Source organism: Cervus elaphus, chromosome X (assembly GCF_910594005.1).
Source record: "Cervus elaphus chromosome X, mCerEla1.1, whole genome shotgun sequence".
NCBI classification, from domain to species: domain Eukaryota; kingdom Metazoa; phylum Chordata; class Mammalia; order Artiodactyla; family Cervidae; genus Cervus; species Cervus elaphus.
The window spans coordinates 128,067,569-128,092,604 of record NC_057848.1 but is presented as its reverse complement, the minus strand read 5'-3'; the positions used below and the strand labels follow the sequence as shown (position 1 = coordinate 128,092,604).

Genomic DNA, 25,036 nt, shown 5'->3' with positions numbered 1-25,036 from the left:
GGAGGACAACAAAGAGAAGTGATATGGGGTATATGACATAAAAATTGTAGTCTTGTAACTTTTAGAATTCTCAGATCATTCCAATGAGGCCAAAGGAACTGTATATGCATCTTTCTCATTTGTTGTTGGTTGAAAAAAGAAAAAAAATCTTGCAGAGGTAAGGTAAGTAGTATTTGTTGAGTATTTACTATGTGTCAAACACTGTCCCAGACTCTACTTAAAATACCCTATTAAATTATATAATAAAACCTTGTGAGTTATTTTATTCCCAAAATAATAATGAGAAAATGAGACAAAAATTAATTTGCAAAAAGTCACACAGCTAGTAGGTGACAGAGCCAAAATCTGAAACCAGGTCTCTCTGATTCTAGAGTCCATGTCTTTTCTTTCATGGATGAATGATATGTCTGCTCGTTTTATATAACCACTATTAAAGCATATGTTAAAATTTTCAACTTTCATACTTTTACATGGAGATTCAGATTTGTGTGAGGAATGGGTTGAGGATATATTAGCCTCATTTTAAGAGGGTGGAGAAAAAGTATACAGAAAAGATCTCTGATTTTAGTGCTAGAAAAGCAGGTCAGAGATAGAACAAATGTGTTTATAAGCATTTGGGAAGAGGGTAAGAAAGTTCTCATTGCAAAATGAAATAGAAATGGGCACAGAAGCTACTAAGTAACTACAGATTTTGAAGCAGGAAGATTCACCACGGTTCTCAGTGTTGACAAGAAAACAGAATTAGAGACTTATCCAGGATATATCATATCAGGGCCTGAGAACTTGAGCTAATTGCTACTCAGCTAACAACTACGAAACAAGAATGGACTGTGAGACAGTCACTTCCCCTCTTTATTCTTTTTCTCTGACTCTAAAACAAGGAGAATGCTATTCCCAGAAACTATGTCTTGTCAACTTCAAAAATTATTTACATTTTATACATTGCAAGGATGTTAGAGTTTATGTCTGGTACCAATTCAAGTGCCTATAGGAGCTGGGGAAGTAACATACGAAGTGAGCTGAGAATAAACTACAGAGAGTAGTGAGAATTGTGGCAAACAAGTGTGAGCTTGCTTCATTCAAATGGAGCAGGCTATTATTCATCTCCAGATGATTATTGCCATTAGAAAATGCAGGTCCAGTACTGCCAGAGTTCCTGATTTTGCAGAATATCTTGCCACAGTGGCTTTTTGATTGAGGAAAAAATCCTAAAACAACTGGATTTTTATGTGAAATATTAAGATATTTAAATGCTGACTACTAATTAATAGTTTAAAAAATACTCTACAGATGAAACAGAATATGCCTGTTAAGCCAGACTTGGCCTATGACCTGCTATTTAGTGATCTTAGACACAAATGATAAAGGACAGTAGCTAATGCCTACTCACACACTCATTCCTTATAAAATCTTTGCACATCCATTGCTTTATTGGTTCCTCATGATAGATCTGAAAAATAGGTTATTATTATCCCTATTTCACAGATAAAGAATCTAAGGTTTTGAGGACTACCCATACAAATACCAAGTGTTTTATGCTTCAAAAATTATTTTTATAGTTGTCCTCTCCTCCCCTTTTGTGAACTGCTGTCCCAAATTCAGGGTGACTGGTAAATTTACACTGATCTCCTCTCCCTATTCAGTGTTTTCTCACAAACTGAATTCACCTCAGATCATCTCGATCCTTCTGGCAGTTTCCAAGGAAGTTCCCAAACTGGCAGGAGAAAACATGGTCATGAATTTCCAGCAGGAAATTTTCATTAAACTCAAAGGCACATGGAAATTGTTCCATTAATTGCCAGATACAGTCTAGGAACTGTGTGAAAATAGGGGATACTTCTTTAGAGTCCCCATCCAGGTGGCCACACCTAAGAGATACAAGTAAAGGTAAAGAAAGACAATGATTAACATCAGGGATTACACTGTTTGGAACAGGCTATAGCAAGGTCGCTTTCTGTTTCTGTGTTGGAATTGGTAAGGAAATACGTAATGCCAAAATACCACTTAGAATCTCAAAGTTCATTAAGCCCAGTGGACCTCTTAGCCACCAGCAACTTTCACTATTATCCAGATCATAAACCCTTTGGTCATCTATTCTATTTCCTTTTACATCCTCTACAATAGAACTTTCTACAATGATTGAAATGTTCCATATTTGTGCTGTCCAATATGGCAGTCATTATTAAGCACTTTAAATGTGGCTAGTATGACTAAGGAACTGAATTTTCAATTATATTTAATTTCAATTAATTTAACAGCTACATTTAGCTCCATGTGATCAAAGATCATATCTATGTTGTTTACTGGATAGTGCCTGGTGTGAAAATGAATGAAAAAAATCTCATCCCAGAACTGTTTAATGTTTTCTCTCCCATGATGCTCTTTCCCAACTCTACCATCCACTAGAAGCCCTAATCCACTGTAAACATACATGGCGTCCTTAGCTTCTACACTGGATGTTCTACCTTTTGATATAATTGAAATCTACCTCACCAAGGACACTACTTCTTGGGGCCCAAATAAAATGGAGAAGGCTCATCATTCACTCTTCATGTATCATAATCCTAAAAGAAAGCTGAAGTGGGATCAATTTTCTCGTCATTACCACTGCATTCAACTATTCCGTTTGCTCTCTTAAAAATACTTCCATTATGGGTCATGCTCATTCATTTTCCTCAGTGTTGTCTTCTACAATATTTGGGTCACTTCTCTACATTTTCTGAAGAATCTGACTCCAGTTGTTAAGTACTGATCTTTGGAGTAGATGCAGATAACCTACAATGGCTTAGACTCTTTAACTAACTAATGTACTTCACTGATCTTTGCATCTACTTCACATCAGGCTTGTGTATCCATGACATCCATGTTTCCTGATGTTAGCTAAAGGTGCTTCCTCCACTTTGAAACCTTAATCTCAATAGCCTGCTCTGGTCACCACATATTATATTTCCAAAAGCTGCTCATCTTACCTCATCCAGCCCTCATCTTTGGACCTCTCTACTTGCCAGATTCCTCCCAGCTTCCTTACCACCCTATATTCTAGATCTGCTCCCATCAACTATTCTTTCCCCATTTTCTTCAACTTTCTGGTCTTTTTTGTCATTATGTTCCTTCAAAATCCAACCACTGAGGAACAAACAAAGCTACGTTCTCTACTTCCACATCCTGACTGATGAATGCTGCTTGAGAAAAATTTAAAACCAGGCAAATTGAGAACTTAAGTCTCCATACTCAGCTGGAACTTAATTGCTCCCAAGTAACTTTTATTAATGGGCTTCACTGATAGCTCAGCTGGTAAAGAATCCACCTGCAATGCAGAAGACCCAGGTTCAATTCCTGGGTTGGGAAGATCCCTTGGAGAAGGTATAGGCTACCCACTCCAGTATGCTTTGGCTTCCCTGGTGGCTCAAACAGTAAAGAATTGGCTTGCAATGCGGGAGACCTGGGTACAATCCCTGGGTTGGGAAGATCCCCTGGAGGAGGACATGGCAATCCACTCCAGTATTCTTGCCTGGAGAATCCCCATAGACAGAAGCATCATAGACAGAGGAGCCTGGCGGGCTGCAGTCCAGAGGGTCGCACAGAGTTGGACACGATCGAAGCAACTAAACAGCAGCAGCAGCAACCTTTATGTATATCCTTAACACAGTTTTCCCATTAACCCTTACAGCTCTTGCAAATTTTAAGCTATCTTCTGTAACCCTGACACATTTCACATTGATGTCTACAGTATTAATGAAAAAGAGGAAGGCCATCAAGTAAAAGTATCTAACTTCTGCCTTTGACATTTACAAACTTAATTCCTTCTCCACCTGTCCTTCCATGTAGTCTCCACTGAAGAGGTGTTCTTAATTATCAGTTCAGTTCAGTTGCTCAATCATGTCCAACTCTTTGTGACCACATAAACCGCAGCATGCCAGGCTTCCCTGTCCATCACCAACTTGCTCAAACTCATGTCCATTGAGTGGGTGATGCCATCCAACCATCTCATCCTCTGTCGTCCCCTTCTCCTCCTGCCTTCAATATTTCCCAGCATCAGGGTCTTTTCCAATTAGTCAGTTCACATCAGGTGGCCAAAGTATTGGAGTTTCAGCTTCACCATCAGTCCTTCCAATAAATATTCAGGACTGATTTCCTTTAGGTTGGACTGGTTGGATCTCTTTGCAGTCCAAGGGACTCTCAAGAGTCTTCTCCAACACCACAGTTCAAAAGCATCAATTCTTTGGCACTCAGCTTTCTTTATAGTCCAACTCTCACATCCATACATGGCTACTGGAAAAACCATATCTTTGACTAGATGGACCTTTGTCAGCAAAGTAATGTATCTGCTTTTTAATATGCTGTTTAGGTTGGTCATAGATTTTCTTCTATGGAGCAAGGACTTAATTTTCTTCTTAAAGGAGCAAGCATCTTTAAATTTCCTGGATTCAGTCACCATCTGCAGTGATTTTGGAGCCCAAGAAAATAAGGTCTCTCACTGTTTCCATTCTTTCTCCATCTATTTGCCATGAAGTGATGGGACCAGATGCCATCGTCTTAGTTTTTCACATGCTGAGTTTTAAGACAGCTTTTTCACTGTCCTCTTTCACTTTCATCAAGAGGATCTTTAGTTCCTCTTTGCTTTCTGCTGTAAGGGTGGTTCTTGGTTATACCTCAAGCTAAATGCTTTCATTTGGAAGGAAGTTTTTATCCCTTTTTTCTCCTAAGGAGTCATTCTATAAAACACCCACTATTTCTTTCAAATCTTTAATCTTCTTTAAAATTTATTTATTTTTAATTGAATAACAACTGCTTTACAGTATTGTATTGGGCTTCTGCCATACATCAATATGGATCAGCCATGAGTATACATATGCCCCCTCCTTCTTGAACCTCCCTGCCACCTCCTACCCGATCCTACTACTCTAGGTTGTTACAGACCCCCAATCTGAGTTCTCTGAGCCATATAGCTAATTCCCATTGGCTATCTACTTTAAATTCCTATTGGCTATCCATGGGGTCACAAAGAATCGGACACGACTGAGCAACTGAACTGATCTATTTTACATATGGTAGTATATATGTTTCCATGTTACTCTCTAGTTTCATCCCACCCTCTCCTTCCCCCCACCCAATGTCCATAAGTCTGTTCTCTACGTCTGCATTTCTTTTTCTTCCTTGCAAATAGGTTCATCAGTACCATCTTTCTAGATTCCATATATATGTGATAATATATGACATTTGTTTTTTTCTCTTTCTGACTGACTTAACTCTGTATAATAGGCTCTAGGTTCATCCACCTCATTAGAACTGACTCAAATATGTTCTGTTTTATGACTAATATTCCATTGTATATATACACCACAGCTTCTTTATCCACTCATCTCTCAATGGACATCTAGGTTGCTCTATATCCTACCTATTGTAAATAGTGCTGCAATGAAAATCAAAACCACAATGAGGTACCATTACACACCAGTCAGAATGGCTGCTATCCAAAAGTCTACAAGCAATAAGTGCTGGAGAGGGTGTGGAGAAAAGGGAACCCTCTTACACTGTTGGTGGGAATGCAAAATAGCACAGCCACTATGGAGAACAGTGTGGAGATTCCTTAAAAAACTGGAAATAGAATTGCCATATGACCCAGCAATCCCACTTCTGGGCATACACACCAAGGAAACCAGATCTGAAAGAGACACATGTACCCCAATGTTCATCACAGCACTGTTTATAATAGCCAGGACATGGAAGCAACCTAGATGCCCATCAGCAGATGAATGGATAAGGAAGCTATGGTGCATATACACTACAGAATATTACTCAGCCATAAAAAAGAATTCATTTAAATGAGTTCTAATGAGATGGATGAAACTGGAGCCCATTATACAGAGTGAAGTAAGCCAGAAAGATAAAGACCAATACAGTATACTAACACATATATATGGAATTTAAAAAGATGGTAACGATAACCCTATATGCAAAACAGAAAAAGAGACACAGATGTACAGAACAGACTTTTAGACTCTGTGTGAAAAGGCGAGCGTGGGATGTTCAGAGAGAATGGCATTGAAACAAGTATACTATCAAGGGTGAAACAGATCACCAGCCCAGGTTGGATGCATGAGACAAGTGCTCAGGGCTGGTGCACTGAGAAGACCCAGAGGGATGGGATGGAGAGGGAGGTGGGAGGGGGGATCGGGATGGGGAACACATGTAGATCCATGGCTGATTCATGTCAATGTATGGCAAAAACCACTACAATAAAAAAATTGAAAAAAAAAAGAATGAGAGCAACAATGAAAAAAAATAAATAGTGCTGCAATGAATATTGGGGTACATATGACTTTTTTCAATTTTGGTTTCCTCAGGGTATATGCTTAGTAGTGGGATTGCTGGGTCATATGGTAGTTTTATTCCTAGTTTTTTTAAGGAATCTCCATAATGTCTTCTATAGTGATTGTATCAAATTACTTTCCTAGCAACTTTGCAAGAGGGTTCCCTTTCCTCCACATCCTCCCCAGCATTTATTGTTTGTAGATTTTTTGATGATGGCCATTCTGACTGGTGTGAGGTGATATCTTATTGTAGTTTTGTTTTGCACAAATCTTCAATCTTATTTTTTAAAACTTTGTTTGCATGAAAGATTCTTTAAATCTATAGTGCTTTATAATTTTCACCAGTTTCAGACACATGATTTCATATAATTTCATAACCCTCTTAAAAATTTCCTACCCCTGTTTTACTCCTCTCTTTACCCCCTTCCCTAGTTTCTTCCTAACCACTACTTTGTTCTCTATATCTGTGAGTCTGCTAGTTTTTTGTTATATTCACTAGTTTGTTGTGCTTTTTAGATTCCACATACAAGTGATATCATACATATTTGTATTTCTCTGTATGACTAATTTCAGTTAGCGTAATGCCCTCCAAAGTCCATCCATGATGCTGCAAATGACAAAGTTTCACTCCTTTTTATGGCTGAGTAGTATTCCACTGTGTGTGTGTGTGTGTGTGTGTGTGTGTATATATATAATGTATATATATTATCCATTCATCTATTGATGGACACTTAGGTTGCTTCCACACCTTGGCAACTGTAAATAATGCTGCTATGAACATGGGGGTGCATTGTATGTTTCTAAATTAATGTTTTTGTTTTGTTTTTTCTCAGATATATACCCAAAAAGAAACTCAAAAAGAAACACAATAAATACTAACCAAGGATATGGAGAAAAGGGAACCATCCTAGTTGTTTGTGGTAATATAAAATGGTGCAACCAGAGTGAAAAATAGCACAGAGATGTCTCAAAACCTAAAAATAGATCAACCTCATCTTCTTAATGTTCTAAAATACCACCAGTTCTAGGAAGTTTCCTTTGCCCAGAATGGATAAGGTTCCCTTGTAGCAGTTATCATACTATGTGTGTGTGTTAAGTCGCTTCAGTCGTGTCTGACTCTTTGTGACCATATGAACTATAGCCCACTAGGCTCCTCTGTCCATGGGATTCTCCAGGCAAGAATACTGGAGTGGTTGCCATCCCCTCCTCCAGGAGATCTTCCCAACCCAGGGACCAAAACCTTATCTTTTACATCTCCTGCATTGGCTGGCAGATGCTTTACCACTAGTGCTACCTGGGAAGCCCATATCATACTATGCTGTCGTCACTAATTTTATTTTCTATAAAAGAAGGGACAGCAAACACATCTGGTCCAATACAGTCCCCTCAAAATCTGGCATATTGCCTGGACCAAAGTTTGTTGATAAAAGAAGAATAGATGGACCCAAATAGCTAGAGAGTGGTAATCAAAGAAATTAAATGGATACACACCAATGTGGGATACTAAGACTTGAATAGCAACTTCTTTGAGGGTAAAACTCATATTTTATGTGCCTTTGTTATCAGTTCAGTGTCTCACATAGTTTACAGCATATTGTTAGGTATTTGGTAAACATCTTTTATTCTCATAACACACAAAGTCTCAGTGAGGCTGTCTGACTTATAGCAGCATTAGATCACTAAATAAATATAAGTCCTTGCACCCACCTCTTACCAAAGAACAGAAATGTGCAAATGCCTTTTTTTTATTATAAAAGATTAAAAGTTGCATTGCATTAGATATTACTCCCTCTACCTGAATGCTCACTGTTCTCTCTAGCAAACTCCTATTCAGTCCCTAAAATTCATCCTTAAATATTGCCTATTCCTGGAAGCCTGTCTTGTGTTCTTCAAACACAGTTAAGCTCTTTTTCTTCTGTGGCCTGTGATGTCTATTCTTCCTTGAAATATTTAATGATTGGATATAATCATTTGTTTCACTTTGAAGGCAGATATAATAGTCTAGTTACACCTGTGTCCCTAGTTCCCTAGCATTGTGCATGGAGTATGTGTTTCTTGATGAAAAGAGATTTATGCCATGTTCAACTTATTCTTCCTTCTTACACAAGAACATATCAGGGTTTTGATAAATCTCACCCTACTGAATTCTCCTTAGCCTCTACCTTTAAAATGAGGATATTTTTACCTTTGGGAGAACTTGTGGCCCATGCATATCCATTCCTTCTCTATCAGGATCTTCATTTTTATAGAAAAAGAAAACTTTGCATTAGAAAAATCATAAAATTAATTAATCATACCTATAAAGTATCAAAACACTTTGCTGAAGTGAACTTTGTACAAATTTGTGTTGAATAATCATAAAGTTAATTTCCCAAATGATAAATAATTAATTTGGATTTCCTTTAAAGGACTATAAAGGCTGTCTTCAAATTTCAAAGCTCTCAGGAGAAATAATTCTGGATTTGTACTCAGTGTCACATTTTCTTTGGCTTTTACATAATGTGTGACAGGACATATGAGTCATAACTAAATCTTGATAAACTTATTAAATTCCACCTATGAAGAAACAGGAATCCAAAAGCAGTATTTGAGTTTGTACCAAGAACAAATCTTGGTATAAATGCATTTCAACCATTAAAAAAAATAAAGCACTTCCAAAAGAAAAATGAGGATAAACTCCTACTGTAAGTTCTGTTTCATAGAAAGACAAAGTAAAAAGTGTTTGATTCAGCACCAGAAAACAATCATGTGTCTGACATCAAGACAGCTGACACTGAAGATGATGAGCCCATCAGTTTGCTTATTTAATAATCATCCATTCAACTTTGTTAACTTTTTGAGTCTTTCCTTTACCTTACACCAAACAGCCTATTATATCCAACTTATGTTCTGATGGGTAAGAAACCATGTTGAGTGTGCAGTGGAAAGTATGTAGACTGTAAATGCCTACTTTAGTGGAAAGAAGCTAAACTGAAAAACAGAGCTGTTTTTGTAGACCTCTTTCTTATAGAAAACAAGTTGGTTGAAAGTTATATTTGATCTATTCATAATTGCCCCTTGTGCAAGGTAAAATCCAATCACTGCTCTCTTACCATGAGTCCTTTGAATGTCCTGTAAAATGGATCTAACAGGATGCTGGCCACAGAGCAGACCTGTGCTGTACGGTCCCACCCATCAGAACAATGGACTAAGACATTGGTCTTTTCTACCTTCACTGCCTGTAAAGACAAGAGGCAAAAAGTAGCATAAACAACTTTTACATAGCATGCCGGGTTAATTATATACAGTTACCATCAATACAGCAGAGAACTTGGTCTTAACTGGGCTACATTAATTTCTTCTCATAATGTGGGTATCCTATATAAGGAATGACCCTGGAAAAGGAAATGGCAACCCACTCCACTATTCTCTGTCCATAGGATTGCCTGGAGAATCAGAGAAGCCTGATAGGCTATAGTCCATAGGGTTGTGAAGAGCAAGACACAACTGAGCATGCACACATGGGGAATGAAAAAGAAAATAAAGAAATGTAACAGAAGGTGAGCTTACCTAATAGGAAAAGAAAATCAAAACCAACACATGATATGGGTAAAAAGAAAAACAAAAGATCTACATTTATAAAACTTCCAAAGAAGGCATGGATCAATTATTAGAGAGAGGAGTGGGCAAGAGGAAGAATTCATGCTCAAAAACAGGACAGTTCTGCATCTCAGTCCCAGACCTGACAGTAATTTGCTTCGGAATCTTTAGCCATTTAGTCTTACTAATATAAATACTTCTAACTTAAGGTGGAGAGGTTTGCCTGTCTTAGGTAAGTTTCTATATAATCAGAATCATGTAAAAATATGGGCAGTTACTCAACCTGAGCAATTTTGGCAATGGGAGCTATTGAGCATTCGCTTATTCATTCTAGCACTTAATTATGTATCCCTCTATGTCATGTATATGCTAAGGATTAGAGATACAAAGATGAGACTCAGTTTCTGCCTTCAATGAGCAAACTATTCAGGATTACCAAAGGTAAATAAACACAATGCAGTGGAAAAACTGATGCTATAGGGTAATGTAGCCTTTTGTAGGATCCAGGGAAGCTTGAACCTTGAAGAAAATGTAGGATTTTCTCAGGTGAGGAAAAAGAAGGGCATTTATTCACTCATTCATTCATCTACTCACCTAGCCAATAACTACCGAGTGACTATACAAGATGCATTATAGTGTGCACTGGGGATACAAAAAAGACAAACATTTAAATGAATGACTACAAACCAATGATAACTAAAACAATGAAAGTTAACACCAGATACAACAAAGGCACATAATAACTAAAGAAGACGAGGCAACTAAAGTGGGCCTTGTCAGATGAGTAGACATTTGTCAGATAGACCAGGAGGAATGGATATTCCAGGCAGGGGGCATAATCTGACAATATTTACAAAGGCAAGGAGGCATGGCATAGGTGAGGAATTATTAACTAGCCTAGTGGTTGAGGCTACACTAGAAGTGAGAGTGTGAGGAGAGACAAGTCTGGCCAGGAGGGCAAGGTTCAGATTGACAAGTGTGCACTTTATCTGGTGGCAATAGGGAGTCGCTGGAGTGTTAAAAGCAGGGAAGTGCCATGATCAGATGTACTCACTCTGGTGACAATAAGGAGAATAAGAGGACACAAGTTTGGATTTAGAAAGATCAGTCAAAAAGCCACTAAAATTGTGAAAGGCAATATGCACCTGAATAAAGGCGGTAGCAGTGGGGCTGAAAAGGATAAGAGGGATGTTAAGAATAAAATTTTAATAGGACATATTGAGAGAACAGATGTGGGATGAAGGAGAGGGAAAAGTCAAAAATGACTCTTAAATGTGTCATTTAGTAATAACTAAGTGGATGACAATACCATTAGCCTGAACTAAACACAGAGGAAGAAACAAGTTTTAGTTAGTGTTCAGAGTAGATAAGATTTCATTTGAGGCCATGGAGAGTCTGAGGTAGTTGGGGGATGTCCAATGGGGCATTCAGTGGACAACTGTATATGTGGGTCTAGAGTTCAGGAGAACGAGGAAACTGAGCCAGAGTATAGATGTGACCACAATATGAATAGAGATCGTAAGTGGAAACTGCATGGCTGGTGCTGCCCACGCAGAGACCACAGTGAGAAAAGGAAAGACCTTAGAAAGCAGTAACTTTTATGGGGAAAGTAGAGGAAGAAAAGAGCTATTAAAGGAGTCAGCTTGTGAAAAAGCCTGAAAGGTAGAAAAAGAACCAGGAAATAGTAGTTGGATTAAGGCCAGGACTACAAAAATGGTTCAAAGAGAATGGGGATAACAATGCCAAATGCAGCAGAGTGGTGAAAATAGAACAAAGGTTAAAGAGTAACCTTGAGATCGACAAGTTAGGGGTCATTAGAGACCTCAGCAAGAAGAGTACTAATGGTATGGAAGGAAACTGGATTATAGTCAACTGAAGAGTGAAGGGATGTGAGCAAGTGCGAATAAGGAAGGTCAATTACTTTCAAGAAAGCTCTAAGCAAGAGGAAAGAGAACAGTAAATAGAAGAGGATAAGAAAAATTCTTTTCTTAGGAATAAGAAAGTATTGAGTTGACTTCCCTGGTGGCCGAGTGGTTAAGAATCCACCTGCCAATGCAAAGGACATGGGTTCAATCCCTGGTCTGGGAAGATTCCACATGCTGTGGGGCAACAAAGCCTGTGTTTCACAACTACTGAAGCCCTAGAGCCTGTTCTGCACAAGATAAGTCACCACAATGAGAAGCCCATGAACTGCAACTAGAGAGTAGTCCCCTTTCACTGCAACTAGAGAAAATCCTCACAGCATCAAAGACCCAGTGTAGCCTCCCCGCCAAAAAAAAAGTGTTGAGCATATTTCTGAGGGATGAAGCCAGTGAAGGAAAAGGTTAAAAATGTAAGAGAGGTGGGAAAACGAAAATATAGGGGTAAAAGTTTCCTTGAAGAAGAAGGGGATGGAATTAAGAATACAGGTATGAGGCACCATTTCCTCTAAGATAGCAAGGAAGGAGCAAAAAATAGTTGTGTGGGAAGATGAGAGACTACCTTTATTTTTCTATAAAGATGAAGACAAGTCTGAATATGTGCTTATAGAGAGGAAAGTAACAGTGTTATAGCCAGCTTGAAAGTAAAATATGTATTAGAAATATCTGCTTGGTGGAACAGGGCTGGGATCCAACCAATATTATGCACCATAAACTTAATACAAATTAACATGGCTATGGGATTTATTCCTTTGTAGCATTGTTTAGTAGTCAGGATATAAAAGCAGAGAAAGCAGAGAATGAATGAGATTAGCAGGGTAGGTAGAATGGAAGGATAAAGAGGCAAGGTGGAATTGATGAGGTGCTACACCACCACTAGGTCTTGGCCTCATAGGGAAGAAAGTAGGAAAAGGTGGAAAAAAAATTGAGTTAAAAGTGCAGAGGTCTTCATGGGACAGAAAAACCAGGTTAGCTGGAGTAAAAGTATGAGAACTGAGGTATAAAAGTTCAAAGAACTATATCAGTGCTGAGTGTTTTATAGGTTTGTACATGGACATTCAAATCTCCCGGGATTGAGAGGAAGAATCAGGATGGAGAGGAAGTCACCTACATAAAATGGTTTCCAAAGTACTTATGGGAGAAAAGAGAGCCACTAGGAGAGGTATAGAGCAGAATAGCTAATTGAATCAGACCTAAAAGGAGGAACAAGTTTTGTAAAAAGCAAGGGGAATATTGAACCTGCCATGGACTGTGAGGTTCAGGGGTGTGGGAAAATGAGTAACCTCTGTAATAGACTGTACAAAAAAATGATATTCCTAGAAAAATAGTTAGGTTGCAAGACAAGAATTACAGAAATCTGGAAAAAAGTTCTCAACCTTTTAAACTTCCCAGTTAACCAAACACCTCATGTAGTATCAGAGGCCTAATAGCAGCTACACTCTTTCCTTAGGGCTTGACATGGAGTGAAAAGTCACTGGTAGACAGGAAAAGATGTTTAATTTCACCAATGATTAAAGAAGTGCAAATCAAAACAAGACATAAAATGCATCACCTATCAAATTAGCAAAGATTAAAAAGACTGATGATAACCATTGCTGGCTATGTAGAGAAAGAGGCATTGTTGGTGGGAATGGAAACTGGTGTAACCTAGTTGAAGGGCAATCTGGCCACATCTAGTAAAGTCTGAAATATTCATACTCTTCAACTGAAAATCCACTTTTAAGAATGCCGACACATATAAAGAAATATGTTCAAGGCTATTTGATACAACAATGTCTGCATTTGTAAAAAATGCAAATAACTGAATTGTCCATTAACAGGGACCAATATTTTAAGCCAGAGGCTATAAATCTCACCTCCAACTGAGAAAATGGCAGAAGAGAGGTGAAAAGTGATTCTCTCCTTTCTTCACTTCTACCAAATAATAGGGGTGGGGTGAAGAGAGCATGTTCTCATGTAGGAAAGTATAAACAACATTTCAAAATGAGAAAATGTACACTCCAAATTTCTTCTTTTTTTAACATCACCTAATAAATGAAATTCAAATATTCACTTAATAGAATATTATATAGTCACTGAAAAAAATGAGGTAGTACTGATTGAACTGACCTAGAAAATATTTATCATATATTAAGTATAAAAAGTTAGTTGCAGAAAAATATGCACAACATAATCTTACTTTTACAAAGTAGTAATAATAGCAATATATATATATAGTTATAATTCTTTACCAAGTGAGATATCAGGGAAGCCCTATATATAATTATATATGCTGAAAATCTAGACCTGTACTGTGCCATATGGTAGTCACTAGCCACAAGTGTCTATTTAAATTTAAACTGATCAAAATTGAATAAAGTTTTAAATTCCTTACTCTCACTAGCCACATTTCAAGTATACAACTGCCACATGTGGCTAGTGGCTATTGTATTAGTACAGATCCAGAACATTTCCAATATCACATGAATCGGGCAGCACCCTCTCACTCAGTCATGTCTGACTCTTTATGACTCTAGGCTCCTCTGTCCATGGAATTTTCCAGGCAAGAATACTGGAGTGGGTTGCCATTTCCTGCTCCAGGGGATCTTCTCAACCCAGGGATCAAACCCAGGTCTCCTGTAATGCAGGCAGATTCTTTATCTTCTAAGCCACAAGGGAAGCCATCAACACAGGAAGTTCAAATAGTGCTGATCTAGAGGCATACATTAAACTATTAACAGTGATGTATATATTGTGGGGGCAAACTACAGGGAATATACACATTTTATGTTATATACTTCTGAACTGTTTACTTCTTCTACAATGTACAGGTATAACTTTTATAATGAGAAAAATAAATAAAGATAATGAGAGACAAAGAGAGAGGGAGGGACACTATAGTGTTTTTGAGAACAACAAGATTTCATGATTGCCAGGGTCTTGTGGGCAATGGGGAGTCATTGGAGGATTTTGAGTTTAAAGTGACATTATCATATTTGCTCAAGAAAGATGACTTTAGAATCAATTTGGTGGCCAAACTGGGGAGCAATTACTAGAGACAAGTAAACCAGTCAGAAAGATATAGTACTTAAGGCAGAGGCTGGAAAGAAAGGATAGATTTGAGAAACACTTGAGGATAGCTGACAGGATGAGGCAATTACCAGATGGAGGGGAACAGAGAAAATTCAAGGCTGACTTTTTCAAGCTGGGGATATATAGGTGTTCATGGAGATGGGAAGCACAGGATAATTGTACAAACGCGGGCCTATTTTTTTTCATCAATTTATTTTAATTCACAAATGTTTATGAGGTTGTACTACCTATCAAATCTATTCCTCTTCTCCATTCTCACTCTCTTTGGTCTCATGAAGTCAGTTTCAGAAAGGAAATACAAATGTATGGGTATAGGACATGCAAAAAAGGAACAGTATAAAGAATGGCTAGAATAATGGGTTTGAAATGACCTAGGGGAGTCACACAGTAAGCACTAATAATATATTATAATGAAAAATGTAGGCAATAGGATTAGGAAATTGAAAAACATTAGGGCTAGATATTTAAGATAGTTAAATACACACACTCTTAAAAACCTTTTAAGGCAGAGGCTATAAATCTCATCTTCAACTGAGAAAATGGCAGAAGAGTGGTAAAAGTGATTCTCTCCTTTTCTTCACTTCTACCAAATAATTGGGGTGAGGTGAAGAGAGGAAGTTCTTGTGTAGGAATATATAAACAAAATTTCAAAATGAGAAAACGTACATTCCAAATTTCTTCTTTTTTTTTTTAACATCACCTAATAAATGATACAGAAGCCAGGGTTCTGAAGATCAGAAAGTAAGTGACTCAGCATAAATGAGTGATGAAGTCTACTTAGACTGTATTCAGAGGCAGACCTATACAAAGACATCAGAAAGCTCAGCTTTATACTCAGAGCTCTGAAAACCCATAGAACCAAACTGCATTTATTTTATACCCAGTCTTACTTCCACTTGGTACCTTAGAATCAACACAAAGATACATCAGAGTATTTGAGTTGGAAGGACCATGAGATATTATTTAAGAGTTTTTTAACCAGAGATCTGAGGTCTGTATACTCTCTGAAATTAAGGTCTGTTTTCTGTATGCATAGCCATATGTACATTTTTCCAGGGGAGAGGGTCAATCATATTGTCAAAGAGTTCAGTACCCACGCCCCAAAAAAGTTATGTCATTATATTCTAGTCTAACCACCTTGCTTTACAGAGGATGATATTTAGAGAAGGAAAGAGACTTGCCAAGGGCACAGAGTAAATTAGTGGCAGACCTCAATCTAAAAACCAGGTGTCTTTTTCTTATATTCTTTCCATGATAAACTGCTACTTTAAGAGATCCCATAATTATGTCAGTGCAAGTTCTTTAAAGTCCTGATTATTACCTTTGCAATGAAAATTCCAGCATCCATAATAGCTTTAATGTGTCTCAACCACCCTGAGCTCTCCAGGCCGCTAAGAAATTCACTCATTGTTGGAGTTTTCAATTCACAAACTAAGGTAGAAAAGGAAGCAGAGATTGAAATTCACAATTATCTCAGTTTATTCAACAAGAAAGGGGACAAAGTGGATCCCCATTTCGTAAATGAGGAAGCTGAGGCACAGAAAGGTTAAATAATTAGTTGGAAATCACACAGTGAATCAGGGACAGTACTAGGACTAGAGTCTACCATATCTCCTAGTTTGGTTTTCTGCTTTCTCAAGTCCATAGAATCCACCCCCAACACCACAGAAATCTCTAAAGAAGAGAGACAGAAGACTGAGTTAGTATCCACAGAAAAATACTCATATCTCCTGCTATTAGAAAATACATTTGATCCCCATTCTAACTCCTCCTACTCATCCTAACTCTGTAGCCCTTAACATCTGTCTCGACTTCCATATCACCACCTACTCCCTTGCAGTTCTGTGCTGTCTCAACAATTGAAAAAAATTATTTTAATTTTCATGCATTTTGCACTGGTTATCCAACAGAGGGCAATCTTTTGCCTCAAAAAAAATCTGCAAAAGGTTCTCTTCTACTATACAATATTCTGGGACAAAAAAGAAAGGAGGAAGAGACCTAAGGAAGAGGAATCCTAATACCCTAAAAGGGCTGCAGACTGAGGAGGCAGGATCTGATAAGGGTCATGAGAAGGAGAGGTCCTGGAAGACAGTATAAGTAAAAATTGAGGAAAAGAAGAACAGGGACTTCACTTAAGGAGGGCAGGTTTTCCCTAATGTGTGCCTGAGATGACATATCACATCATGGATTCCTGGATAGTGGCTTTGGGAGAAATGTTCTAGACTCAAGACTCCTGTGAGGCCCTGATCTCACCTAGCCCCCATTCTGATCCCAGTTAGTTTGCAGCTATGACAGATGAACAATTGCTTGATAGCAGCTTTATTCCTTTGAAGTCTAAATTCACCCCCTTTATCAGCACAGTGATGAAACTGGACTGACTCTTTACAGCAGATTAAATGAGGAATATGAAATAAATCCCAAATTCACTTATATTTGTGTTGATCTACCCACCTCTACATAGCAGTCTCTATAATTTTATACAGATACATTATTTCCATAGCAACTAAACCCAGATGGACTCCACAGAGTTATGAAACTAAATATTGTAGTTCCTTTGTCAGACCAACACTGCTATAATTCAATACTATCTATGCAAACTGGATTCGTAATATAGTCAAAAATCTTATCACCTATTGATTCTGCTCTCCTGGTTGCTTTTATATTTCACCCCAAAATCAGACATACTTTTTGCTTACACAATTATGCGATCTGTTTAGACTCTGGCCTAGCCCAGGTGAAATCCCTGTACCTTCCAAGAGTTTCTGCAGGCTGCTCCGCATGACATGGATGTTCTCAATGCTCATGAACCTGAAGCGAATATTGGCATAGTTGTCTTCATTTTCATACCCCTTCCCAGCTGCTCGGTTAGCCAAGGCATTTAACTGCAATATTGAGAACATAAGAACAGATAGAGCAGATGATGAAAGAACATGGTTTGTCAATCTCAATGCTTCATTCTAAACAGTTTTAAATCTTATCCACTTAAAAATAAGTCAGATCAGATACAGCATATTCTGGAATGAAGAGAATTTCATTGGCATTTAGATAAGGTATTTTAGTAACAGAATAGTACAGGGAAAGATAAGGTATTTTTAGTATTTTTATTTTATTTAGTATTTTTATTTCTTATTTATTTTATTTATTTTTTTTAATTTATTTTAACACTGTGAGTGCTCCCCACACACTCCACGAGCGGGGGCAAACCCAGTGTGGCCGGAACACTGCGAGTGCTCCCCACACAGGCCAGTGATATTTGTCTGCAGTGCCCCTCCCTCCCCGCAGCACAACTGAACAAGCGAACCTAAACAAGAGACCACCTCTGCCCACTGTGTCAGGGCGGAAATCAGACACTGAAGAGACCTGCAAACAGAAGCCAAATAAACAAAGGGAACCGCTTCAGAAGTGACTGGTGCAACAGATTAAAATCCCTGTAGTTAACACCGACTGCACCGGAAGGGGCCTATAGATATTGAGAAGTGTGAGCTGGAACGAGGAGCTATCTGAAACTGAACCGAACCCACACTGACCGCAACAGCTCCAGAGAAATTCCTAGATATATTTTTCCTTAATTTTTTTTCTTTTCTTTTTTTTTTTTAATTTTTTCTCTTTTACTTTAAAATTCCCTATTACTCCTCCATTACTCCTTAACTTTCATTTTCATATATTTTTAGGATTTTTTTAAATAGAATTTTTTTTCTTTTTTTCTTTTTTTCTCTTATTTTCTTTTAAAGTCCTCTATTACTCCTTAATTTTCATTTTCATTTCACTATAACCTTGGGGAAAAAAAAAAGAAGAGGCCCTATTTTTAAATCGAACTTCATATATATTTCTAAATTTTTTTGTGTGTTTTTGTTTTTAATATTGTATTTTTAAGAGTCTAACCTCTACTCTAGATTTTTAATCTTTGTTTTTCAGGATTTGATATCAATTTTGGACATTTAAGAATCCAATATTCAGTACCCATTTTTACTCAGGAGTGTGTTGATTACTCTCTCCCACTTTTGACTCTCCATTTTCTCCCTCAGATCACCTCTATTTCTTTCCTCCCCCTTCTCTTCCCAATCCAATTCTGTGAATCTCTGTGGGTGTCTGGGCTACGGAGAACTTTGGGAACAGAGAACTGTGTAGATCTGTCTCTCTCCTCTTGAGTCCCCCTTTATCTCCTCCTGCTCATCTCTATCTCCCTCTTCCCTCTCCTCTTCTTCATGTAACTCTGTGAATCTCTCTGGGTGTCCCTCACGGTGGAGAATCTTTTCACCATTAACCTAGAAGTTTTATTATCAGTGCTGTATAGTTGGAGAAGTCTTGAGGCTACTGGAAGAATAAGACTGAAACCCAGAGGCAGGAGAATTAAGCCCAAAACCTGAGAACACCAGAAAACTCCTGACTACAGGGAACATTAAGTAATAAGAGACCATCGAAAAGCCTCCATACCTACACTGAAACCAACCACCACCCAAGAGCCAATAAGTTCCAGAGCAAGACATACCACACAAATTCTCCAGCAACGCAGGAAAATAGCCCTCAGCGTCAACATACAGGCTGCCCAAAGTCACACCTAACACATAGACCCATCTCAAAACTCACTACTGGACACTCCATTGCACTCCAGAGAGAAGAAATCCAGTTCCATGCACCAGAACACCGACGCAAGCTTCCCTAACCAGGAAACCTTGACAGCCAATCACCCTACCCCACCCACTGGGTGAAACCTCCACAATAAAGAGGAACCACAGACCACCAGAATACAGAAAGCCCACTCCAGACACAGCAATCTAAACAAGATGAAAAGGCCCAACAGGTAAAGGAACATGAAAAATGCCCACCAAGTATTTTTTTTTTAATTTATTTTACTTAGTATTTTTATTTATTTTTATTTTTAAAATTTTATTTATTTATTTTATTTAGTATTTTTATTTTATTATTAAAACCCAGCCTAAGAGATTGATTGAAGGATATGACAGCTATGAGGATGTCTGATCTGAAGAACTAAAATAATAATTTTGAGTTTCCTATCACAAACAACATTCTAAGTAGAATATGTTAACTTATAGATTTTTTTTCCTGCATGTGTTAATGTGAATAGTTTGTGTTTTTGAGGTTTCAGTGGCATTGAATGTTTTCTCAGCTGAAAAGGCTTTATATTGAGAAAAAAATCTTTATAATTGAGAAGTTCAAAAGTATTTATAACTGAGAAGCTCTTGAAAGAAGTCTAAGAACTTCAGGGCCAATTAATTATAAAGAACTACTGTAGAAAAATGTCTAAAACATGACTTCATGAGATACATGACTTTCACTCATTGATAAAATTGAAAAGGAGCTACCAAGGGCCATTTTAACACTATATTCAGCTGTTATAATCAGAATACTTGTAGGTCATATGAAGAATGTTGGGTGGGGTAGTGAGTAAATGAAACTCGCAGAGAGGAGACATTAATTGAAAAACTAGAAAGCAGCCAAAATACCTTTTATGATGATGACCATCTTACTAATGTTGTCTGGGCCTATTTTCTAATCTCCCATTACTGTGCATTCAGAAGGTAGGAGGAGCATGTATATGGATAGGGTGTAGTTTCTGTAGTAATAAGAATTTAAGAATGCCATTGAAACCTCCAAAACACAAACTATTCACATTAACACATGCAGGAAGAAATTCTACAAGTTAACATATTCTACTTAGAATGCAAGATATTCGTTAAACGGAAAAACGATGGTAATTCTGATTTCTTATCACACAATGTCACTGAGCTTTCATTAAATTAATGACAAACATCAAAGGGACACCTCAGGAGGTGTAAGCAACAACCACCTAGTAACAAGAAAGTTTATTAAGATTGATGGATGCATTCACAAATTAAACAATAATTATAGTAGTCCCTACCCCAGTTTGGGCAGCAGCAAAAAGGCCAGTCACTACAGATAGCTAGCTACATCATACCACTAATACACTCTCTGGAAATAGGTCTGGCATATCTGAGAAACTGCTACGCATTAGCAGCCTAATGTTCAAGTAGGAAAGAATATATAATATTTGCTGAACCCCTAGTATGTGTATACTACATACTGTGCTAGATCCTTCACATATATTATCTCATTTAATCCTCAACAAAAGCCACTAAAGATAGGTACTTTTATTATCCCCATAAGAAGATGAGTTCAGAGAGGTGAACCACTTTCAACCAGAATCATACGGATAAAAACTGAAGGCAAGGTCTGAACCCAGATTTGATCAACTCATAAGGATGGAACTTTGTTACCACAATAGTGTTTCTAATAAAAGTATAGATCTAGCCATCCAGAAGAGGAGTGTTGCTAGATATTCGTATGTCCTCTGAGAGAGGAAAAATGGACCTATTAAAAAGGACTTTTGAGGAACTCCCCTGGTGTTCCAGTGGCTAAGACTCCATGCTTCCAGAGCAGGGGGCCCAGATTCAATCCCAGATCAAGGAACTAGATTCCACATGACACAACTAATAATTTGCATGCCACAACTAAAGATTCCTGGAGAAGGAAATGGCAACCCACTCCAGTATTCTTGCCTGGAAAATCCTATGGACTGAGGAGCCTGACAGGCTACAGTCCAGGGGGTCAGAAAGAGTCGGACATGACTGAGGACGCGCACATACACACACACACACACACACAGACACTAAGGATTCCACATGTATCAACAAAGGTCGAAGGTCCTACATGCTTCAACTAAGACTTGGTACAACAAAATAAATAAATAAAATACACTTAAAAAAAAAGAGTGATTTTTCGATCTTTCATTTGGACAAAGGGCACCAATTCTTTAGTTTTTCAAAAGCTTCATACTTCTCTTTACCATTTTAAGATTAATAATGGTGAAAGACACAGATTTGATTAAACTCTTTCTAATCCCTGAATGTCAAATGCAGTTTTAGTTGAAGCAAGACACCAAACTTCTGAGAAATTGAAGGATGGTTGTTTTTGTTCAGTTGCCCAGTCATGTCCCACTCTTTACTATGCCAGGCCTCCCTTATTCCTCACTATCTCCCAGAGTTTGCCAAAGTTCATGTCCATTGCATCGGTGATGCCATCCAGCCATCTCATCCTCTGATGCCCTCTTATCCTTCTGCCTTCAATCCTTCCCAGCATCAGGAACTTTTCCAATGAGTCGACTGCTTGCATCAGATGATCAAAACACTGGAGCTTAAGCTTCAGCATCAGTCCTTCCAATGAGTATTCAGGGTTGATTTCTGTCAAGATTGACTGGTTTGATCACCTTGCTGGCCAAGAGACTCTCAGGAGTCTTCAGCACCAGAGTTTGGAGGCATCAATTCTTTAGCACTCTGCCTTCTTTAGGGTCTAGCTCTCACAACTGTACCTGACCACTAGGAAGATCATAGCCTTGACTATACGGACGTTTGTTGACAGAGTGATGTCTCTGCTTTTTAACACACTGTCTAGGTTTGTCATCACTTTCCTGCCAAGAAGCAATCGTCTTCTGATTCCATGGCTGCAGTAACAATCCACAGGGATTTTAGACCCCAAGAAAAGGAAACTTGTCACTGCTTCCACCTTTTCCCCTTCTACCTGCCATGAAGTAATGGACATTGACATCTTAGGAATCAGTGAACTAACATAGCCGGGAATGGGCAAATTTAACTCAGATGAACATTGTATCTATTACTATGATCAAGAATCCCATAGAAGAAATGGAGTAGCCCTCAAAATCAACAAAAGAATCCGAAATGCAGTACTTGGGGGCAACCTCAAAAATGGCAGAATGATCTCAGTTTGTTTCCAAGACAAGTCATTCAACATCACAGTAATTCAAGTCTATGCCCCTACCACCGATGCTGAAGAAGCTTAAGTTGAACAGTTCTATGAAGACCTAGAAGACCTCCTAGAACTAACACCAAAAAAAAAAAAAAAAGTTCTATTCATTACTGGGGATTGGAATCCAAAAGTAGGAAGTCAAGAGATGCCTGGAGTAACAGGCAAGTTTGGCCTTGGATAACAAAATGAAGCATGGTAAGAGTAATTGAATTATGAAAAGAGACTGCACTGGTCATAGCAAACACCCTCTTTTGACAACACAAGAGACGACTTTACTCATGGACATAACCAAATGGTCAATACTGAAATCAAATTAATTATATCCTTTGTAGCTGAAAGTGGAAAAGCTGTACACAGTCAGCAAAAACAAGTACTGGAGTTGACTGTGGCTTAGATCATCAGCTTAGATCACAGCAAAAATCAGGCCTAAATTAAAGAAAGAGGGGGAAAGCAATAGGCCAGCCAGGTATGACTTTAATCACATTCCCTATGAATATGGAGTGGAGGTGAAGAATAGATTCAAGGGATTAGATCTAGTAAATAGTGTGCCTGAAGAACTATGGACAGAGGTCTGTAATACTGTACAGGAGGCAGTGAATAAAACTATCCCAAAGAAAAAGAAAACCAAGAAAGCAAAGTGGTTATCTGAGAAGGCTTTACAAATAGCTGAAGAAAGAAGAGAAGTGAAAAGCAAGGGAGAAAGGGAAAGGCACATCCAACTAAACACAGAGTTCCAAAGAATAGCAAGGAGAGACAAGAAGAGCTTTTTCAATGAACAATGCATAAAAATAGAGGAAAACAACAGAAGGGGAAAGACTAGATCCCTTCATGAAATATCAAGGGAATATTTTGCCCAAAGATGGGCACAATAAAGGACAGAAATGGTAGAGAACTAGTAGATGCTGAAGTGATCAAGAAGAGATGGAAAGAATACACAGAAGAACTGTACAAAAAAGATCTTAATTAATCAGATTTCTACGATTTTGTGGTCAGTCACCCAGAGACAGACATTCTGGAGTTCACATGAAGTCAAATGGGCCTCAGGAAGCACTGCTGTTAATAAAGCTAGTGGATGTGATGGAATTCCAGTAGAGCTATTCAAAACCCTAAAGAATAACGCCATAAAGGTGTCGCACTCATTATGTCAGCAGATCTGGAAGACCTAGCAGTGGCCACAGGACTGGAAAAGGTCAATCCTCATCCTAATTCCCAAGAAAGGTAGTACTAAAGAATGTTCCAACCATCAGACGATTGCACTCATCTCTCATTCTAATAAGGTCATGCTTAAAATCATGCATGCTAGGCTTCAGCATTATGTGAACCAAGAACTTCCAGCTGTCCAAGTTGGGTTTAGAAAAGGCAGAGGAACCAGAGATCAAACTGCCAACAGTCACTGGATCATAGAGAAGGCAAGAGAATTCCAGAGAAACATCTACTTCTGTTTCATTGACCATGCTAAAGCCTTTGACTGTGTGGATCCTAACAAACTGTGAAAAGCTCTTAAAGTATACCAGACCACCTTACCTGTCTTTAAGTATACCAGACCATGTTGTATTCTTAAAGAATACAAGACCATCTTACCTGTCTCCCGAGAAACCTGTATGCAGGTCAAGAAGCAACAGTTAGAACCCTGTATGGAACAACTGATTGGTTCAAGACTGAAGTGGGAGTTCAACAGGGCTGTCTGCCGTCACCCTGTTAGTTTAACATATATTGCTGAGCACATCATGAGAAATGCCAGGCTAGATGAGTTACAAGCTGGAATCAAGATAGGCGGGGGAAACATCAACAACCTCAGATATGTGGATGACATCGCTCTAATGGCAGAAAGAAAAGAGAAACTAAAGAGCCTTGTGATGAGGGTAAAGGAGGAGAGTGAAAGAATCACTTTAAAACTAGATATTTAAAAAAACTAATATCATGGCATCCAGCCCCATTACTTCAAATAGAAGGGGGGAAAGTGTTCTTGATCTCTTCTGCTTCTACTATAGGTCTCTACACATTCTGTCCTTTATTGTGGCCATCTTTGGGGCAAAGTGTTCCACTGACATTTCCAGTTCTCCTGAAGAGATCTCTAGTCTTTCCCCTTCTGTAGTTTTCCTCTACTTTTGTGCATTGTTCAATGAAGAACACCTTCTTGTCTTTCTTTGTTAATCTCTGGAACTTTGCATTTAGTTGGATGTACCTTTTCTCTCCTGAGAAAAGAAAAAGGATGGATGTTTGTCCATTTTTGCGATCTCTCTGACAACATCTGCCTAAAGCCACAGTGTGGTTTCAAGCACATGCCTAATTCTGCAGTCACAACCCCTGGCTTAGGCTTCAATCTAAATCACTGACCTAGCAATCACT

General features: G+C 38.3%; 1 protein-coding gene across 3 annotated transcripts in view; it reads right to left on the bottom strand.

The window, feature by feature from the left end:
* Positions 1 to 25,036, bottom strand: part of MTMR8 (myotubularin related protein 8) — a 256,913-nt gene that overhangs the window by 133,628 nt on the left and 98,249 nt on the right. For all 3 annotated transcript variants that reach the window (XM_043895248.1, XM_043895250.1, XM_043895249.1), the window contains 5 exons: positions 17,634 to 17,766; positions 16,206 to 16,315; positions 9,407 to 9,532; positions 8,500 to 8,549; positions 1,668 to 1,868 (listed from right to left, as the gene is read on the bottom strand). In XM_043895248.1, coding sequence (XP_043751183.1) covers positions 1,668 to 1,868; positions 8,500 to 8,549; positions 9,407 to 9,532; positions 16,206 to 16,315; positions 17,634 to 17,766 — 620 coding nt within the window. The remainder of the gene's footprint in view (positions 1 to 1,667; positions 1,869 to 8,499; positions 8,550 to 9,406; positions 9,533 to 16,205; positions 16,316 to 17,633; positions 17,767 to 25,036) is intronic.